A 6002-nucleotide genomic window follows, 5' to 3' on the forward strand; every position below is an offset into this window, starting at 1 on the left:
GAACTCCAGACCTGCGTCCCGACGGCCCACTCCACGTTCCCTCAATGTTCTTAAAGCATGAGCAAACGCAACCCTCATTTTCCTCCCAACCTACTCCCGTCCATCCTCCTCACCTCTCTTAGTGGGAATCAGAGCCTCCCCTCCCTGAGGTGAAGTCCTCAGAGTCTCCCTTGCCTGTTCTCTCTCACCTCCACTTCCGGGAAGCTGATGGTTCAGGAAGCTTGTGTGGGCTGCGTGTAGAAGGGGGTGAGGAAGGCCAGGGGGTGCAGGGTGGTGGGGTTGGCCCAGCCTCCAGCAGGTGACGCTCACTGACTGGGTCTCTTTGCTCTGCAGACACCCTGACCCACCCGCCGGCCTACCCCCCACCTCCCGTGCCCACACCCAGGAAGCCAGCCTTCTCCGACATGCCCCGTGCTCACTCCTTTGCCTCCAAGGGCCCGAGCCCCCTGTTGCCACCCCCGCCCCCTAAGCGTGGCCTCCCTGACACCAGCCCAGCTCCTGAGGACTCCAAGAGGGACCCACTGGGCCTGAGGCGGCCTGAGCCTGGCCCCAGAGTGCCCATGGCCCCCCGGAGGATGAGTGACCCCCCGCTGGGCCACCTGCCAACCACGCCCGGCCTCCGGAAACCCCCTTGCTTACGCGAGAGCGCCAGCCCCAGCCCAGAGCCCCGGGTCCCCAGCCATGGGCCTGGCTCTGCCTCCAGCCCTGCCAACGTGGCCGCTGCCTCCTCCAGGAACTGTGACAAGCTCAAGTCCTTCCATCTGACCCCCCGGGGGCCACCCATGCCCGAGCCTCCACCCGTGCCGGCCAACAAGCCCAAGTTCCTAAAGATGGCTGAAGAGGCCCCTGCAGGGGAGGCAGCCAGGCCCAGACTCTTTGTGCCCCCGGTGGCCCCCAGGCCTCTTGTACTGAAGCTGCCCATGTCTGAGGCCGCAGCCAAGCCAGCGGTCCTGCCGAGGACAGAGAAGCCACCCCTCCCCCACCTCCAGTGAGTTGACTTGGCACTGGGGCCCCCTGGGGCCCCTCCCCAGCTGGCGGGTTCTCATGCTGGCACCTTGGCCTCCTCGCCTCTGGCACTGTCTGTGTCCACGGTGGATACCAAGCAGCCCTAGCATAGGAGAAGGAAGGCTCCTGGATTGCCCCAGCCTGCTGAGCCTGAGCCGCCTCCCCTGCACCGGGCCTACCCTTGCCCTAGAGGAATGTCCAGCCTCGTGGGTGGAGGGCCTAGAGCCCATCGCTGTTGGGGAGCAGTGGGCAAGAGGGCCTTTGGGGAAACAGGCCTCCCAGAGCCCGAGCTGGGCAATCTGAGGACCCTGCAGGGTCAAGGGAGGGGCCTTCAGGGCTGACTGCCTGCTCTGGGGTAGATGGTACGGGATGGGAGGAGCTTGGGCTGTGAGCCACTTGGAGCCAGCATGCCTCTGCAGGCCCTCCTGATCAGGAACTGTCCTTCCCTGCCGGGGGCTCTTGAGCCACCAAGGCTGCCTTTATGCTCTTCCTGATTGGGAACTTGCCAGAGTGTGGAGTATGTTGGTGACTCATCCTTGAGGTTGGCTCGAAACACTCTCTTCTTTATTGCTGGGGGGCACTGGTGTGTCCCCCGCTCACAGTGTCATTCATACCAATAGCCTGTGGTCAGAGATGTCTGGGGCCCCAAACCGTGACGGTTCTGGGAACCACAGGGCGGAAGCTTGAGCGGGCGTGCTAACCCAGTACTCCCTGAAGGCCTTTGACCCTGGCACCCTTCTCCCTAGGACTCTCAGCTCTGCTGCTGAGGGAGGGCGCCATGTGGTGGTTCCGTTTCATAAGGGGCCTCAGTGGTGCAGACTGGGTCAGTTTGCCAAGAGCTTCAGGGCTGTGTGTGCCAGGGCCGGTCATCCAGGGCCCAGCCTCCACCACAGCCCAGTGTGGGCTCCGTCCATTCACATCATCCACTCTCTGTGGCTTTGGGAGGGGCGTGGCTTGGCCAAGGTCACAAAGCTGGTTAGCTGCAGAGCTGGGGCTGCGCCCCCCTGCCCCCAAGTCTGGGGCCTTCTCCCACAGCGTCCAGAGCACTTGTCTGTGCTACGACCACACCAGAGTTCAGGCCCCCACCATGCTCTTGCCAGTGTTATTGGCAGCCTTGAGCCCAGTTCAGGCAATTCCTGTCGCCCCAGGGCGGTCAGCATGGACCTGTCTCAGAGTCCCTGGTCTGGGCCTCTGACACCATCTGGGTGAATGGGGGTGGTGGGCGGAGGGTGCAACAGTGATGTTCCCGCCTCTCCTTGCTCCCCTCCCAGGAGGTCACCCCCTGATGGGCAGAGTTTCAGGAGCTTCTCCTTTGAAAAACCCCGACGGCCGTCGAAGGCGGACAGCACCGGCGGGGAGGACTCCGACGAGGATTATGAGAAGGTGGGGCCGAGGGCAGAGCCCAGCTCACGGCGGTGGGTGGGCAGCCCCTCACCGGGCATCTTGAGGGAGGAGCCCCCAGGATGCTGGCGTTGAGGGGGGTGCGGGAGCATGGTGGAAAGCCCCAGATCTGGGCACGGGCTGGTAGCCCGCCACGGGTGGGGGTACGGCGCACTGGCTCCAAGCAGCCCTCGGACCCTGGCCCTGACCCTGACCGCCGCTGGCCTCTCCAGGTGCCGCTGCCCAGCTCTGTGTTTATCAACACCACGGAATCCTGCGAAGTGGAAAGGTGAGCACCAAGCCCTTCTTTCTCCAAATCCTTGTTTTTGCAGACATGCGGTCCCCAGCCTTTCTGTCCCCCGCACTTGCCTTGGTGCTGGGCAGTCGCTGGCACAGGTACACGGCCCCTTGGCCAATAGAGGCCATCCCCTCAGTCCCGCCTGGCTGACACCCACGCCCGGCACAGGCCGGCCCTCACGCAGCCTGTTGCTCTTGGGACCTGTGCTGAAGAATGGCGAGAAGACAGAAACCCACATTGAGGACTGGGGCTGGAGGGTCCTCCCGCGAGCGCTGGCTGAGGATGGTTCATCTGCTGACACAACTGTTTTATTTTAGGCTGTTCAAAGCCACAAGCCCCCAGGGAGAGCCCCAGGATGGACTCTACTGCATCCGGAACTCCTCCACCAAGTCAGGGAAGGTAGGTACCCCAACAGTCACCCTGCTGAGTGAAGGCCCCTGGGGACTGCTGTGTTGTGGTGGGCTCCTTTGGCTCTGCACACACCCAGGCTGACAGCCAGCACAGCACTTTGGAGTATATACGTCACTTCCCTGGGCAGCCTCTGATTTGGCATCTCGACCAGGTCTGTCCTTGGGGTCTCTGTCCGGCAGCCCCTGCCCTATCTACTGTCAGGACCCGAACGCCATCTGCAAACTGGGGGCGATGATGGCCAGTCCCCCAGCACAGGCAGGAGATGGGAGCGAAGTGCCGGGGGTCCCAGAACTCTGGTGGGGCTGGGGGTTTTCATGCACTTTGCCGGGGAGGCTGCCTGGGGCCGTGGGAATAGCGAGTCGGCCGGAGTGCCCCTCCTCCTCCGAGGCTGGATCGCACAACCTCACTGAGCCTCACTTTTGTTTCTTTTCTTTTATTATTTATTTGTTTATTTATTTATTTAAGTAAGCTCTATGCCCAACAGTGGGGCTCACACCCATGACCCCAAGATCAAGGGTCGGCCGCTGCACAGATGGAGCCAGCCTGGCGCCCCCGCTGTTCTGTGTCTGTCAGAAATGGTCCTAGGGCGAGCCAGGCACCTGCTACTGCTACTCGAGTCTCCCCAGAGGCCATCAGGGCAGGAGCCCTGCGGCCAGGGGCTGCCTGTTTGGACCCTGCTGTCCGGGTCCCTCCCTAGGTCACCGTAAGGGCCCCAGGACCCAGCTGTGGTGCTTCTGCCGGCCCCTCGGTCTCTGCGGTCCTTCCCCTGGGGCTGGGGCTGCTCTCAGCTGATCCATCTGCTGCTTCTCTCCCTGCAGGTTCTGGTCGTGTGGGATACAAGCTCCAACAAAGTGAGGAACTACCGCATCTTTGAGAAGGTGGGCAGGCTGGCCCCGCCCCAGGGCCCCAGCTGGAAGGGAGCCCCCACCTGGGGGTGGGGTGGCAGGCACAGAGCTGACACAGGGCACCTGGGAGCTTGCCTGACTGTCACCCTTGCTGCTGACCACCCCCTTTCGCAGGAGACCCCCCTGACCCCGCCACTCTTCCCCCTTCCCAGGACTCTAAATTCTACCTGGAGGGTGAGGTCCTGTTTGTGAGTGTGGGCAGCCTCGTGGAGCACTATCACACGCACGTGCTGCCCGGCCACCAGAGCCTGCTGCTGCAGCGCCCCTACGGCTACACGAGGCCCAGGTGACGCCAGTGACACATGCTGCTGGGCAGAGCTGAGCCACGGGGGCCATGACCCCCGGCCACGCAGATGAGACGGGCCTGCGTGGGAGGAGGAGCCAGACCGAGCACTGTGCTCCCACCCAGGGTCTCCCCGACGGATACCTTGTAGAATCTGCCAGGCCAGGCCCCACGCAGCAGGCTGGGTCCCTGGGGCTGGGCCAGGCTCTGCACTCCAGAGGATTGGGGGGCTCTCCTGTGACATGCAGCCCACCCTGTCCCACCTCCCCGGAGCCCAGGGTCCCAGGACCGAGCCCTGCCTGGGCTTTGTGGACAAGAATTGTGGTCACCCCCACCTCTCCCCAACTCCACCAGCACACGAACCCTGCACTGTGCTGGGAGCTGGGCAGGACTGGGCATTTGGGGTTGGGCAGAGGCTGGCCCCAGGACTGCCACCCCCAGGAACTCTAAGACGCAGGCACCAGTATGGGCCATTGATGTACAATAAAGCACAGATGACATTTCCCTCAGTGACGGGGTTTCATTGGGAACGAGGGTGAGCAGCCTTACTGAGTGGCCACACCCACGTCTAAGCAGTGACTCTAGCAGCTCAACTCACAGGAAGCCTAAGAAGTGGTGGTCTTCAGGGCAGAGGTCAGTAAGGAACTTGCTTTGGGCGCATAGCTAGGAACAGAACAGGACCCAGACTCGGGCAGTCTGGACTCGAGCCTATGCTCCGAAGTGCCACAGGTCAGGTTCAAGGCGATAGGACTGTGGAGCTAGAAGGCGCCCCATTCACCGTGGGGTCATTTGCTGGATGAACAAACAGTTCTGGGGCACAGCTGGGCACACGTGGGGGTGCTTGGGTGGGGAGCTCAGAACCCCCGCTAGGGGCTCCAGGAAGACTTCCTGGAGGAAGAGATGGCTACAGAGGGGTGGGAAGATCCCAGGGGCTAAGTGTGGGTGGGGATGGTGGTCCCCGGATGCCCGAGTCCTCTGGGCAACTGGCTCAAGTCTGGCCCTGACCGCCCCTCCCTGCCTGCTGTGGAATTCCAGAAGCCACTCTCCCTGGCACGCCCATCCAGGCTGGATTGTTCTGTCTGTGGAAACAGACTCCACTTCGGGTCAGGGCTGGCTGGGATCCCGGGGGCGTCAGATCCTCTCCGTGTCTTATGTTGGGAAAGAAGTTCGCTGTGTGAGATTCAAACCCAGGACAGCAGTTTCCCCACCAGCTGGGGATTCATCATCTGGAGAGGGCCCTTTGTTTGCACTTCCTTCTACCTGCTCTTGGGTGTGTCTGGGGTGTGGGGTGGCTTGCTGGAGGAGGGGAGGGATGAGGCCACAGTGGATGGGAGAGGTGCTGGGGGGATGACAGCCATCTGCTTCCAGGAACCAAGTGTCCAGCACTGTCCCTGCAGATGTTTCCTCTAAATCCTGCAGGGGTAGGGGGGTGTCAGCACGGGCACTGTCCAGTCTGGGGCACGGGGAGCTTTAGGCATTCCACACAGTCTCTGGGAACCAGCAGTCCCTCCCTGCCCTGAACTAGTGTGGGGAACCCATGGAGGCACGCCGCTCCCTACTGGCTGCAGCTTCCCTTCCTGTAAAAGTTCTAAGTGGGGTTTGGACCAGAAAACGGTTTCATCAGTGCCTGGGGGTTCTGCTTGCGAGTGATGCACTGCATCATGTGGGACACCCTGTCACTTCTAGCTAACTTGTGGCCAGCTCAGCGGCTAAAATGTAT

General features: G+C 62.3%; 1 protein-coding gene across 5 annotated transcripts in view; it reads left to right on the plus strand.

Moving 5' to 3' along the window:
- The window catches only part of SH3BP2 (SH3 domain binding protein 2), a 34585-nt gene extending 29794 nt beyond the window's left edge, over window positions 1-4791 (plus strand). For all 5 annotated transcript variants that reach the window (XM_025887214.2, XM_073891327.1, XM_073891325.1 and 2 more), the window contains 6 exons: window positions 334-988; window positions 2277-2388; window positions 2619-2674; window positions 3001-3082; window positions 3913-3972; window positions 4152-4791. In XM_025887214.2, the coding sequence (XP_025742999.1) occupies window positions 334-988; window positions 2277-2388; window positions 2619-2674; window positions 3001-3082; window positions 3913-3972; window positions 4152-4289 (1103 nt within the window). In that variant the 3' untranslated portion in view covers window positions 4290-4791. The remainder of the gene's footprint in view (window positions 1-333; window positions 989-2276; window positions 2389-2618; window positions 2675-3000; window positions 3083-3912; window positions 3973-4151) is intronic.
- Window positions 4792-6002: the final 1211 nt, after the last annotated feature.

This window comes from Callorhinus ursinus, unplaced genomic scaffold, assembly GCF_003265705.2.
Source record: "Callorhinus ursinus isolate GAN/ISIS: 27379988/994484 unplaced genomic scaffold, GSC_fseal_2.0 scaffold4, whole genome shotgun sequence".
In the NCBI taxonomy this organism is placed as follows: Eukaryota; Metazoa; Chordata; class Mammalia; order Carnivora; family Otariidae; genus Callorhinus; species Callorhinus ursinus.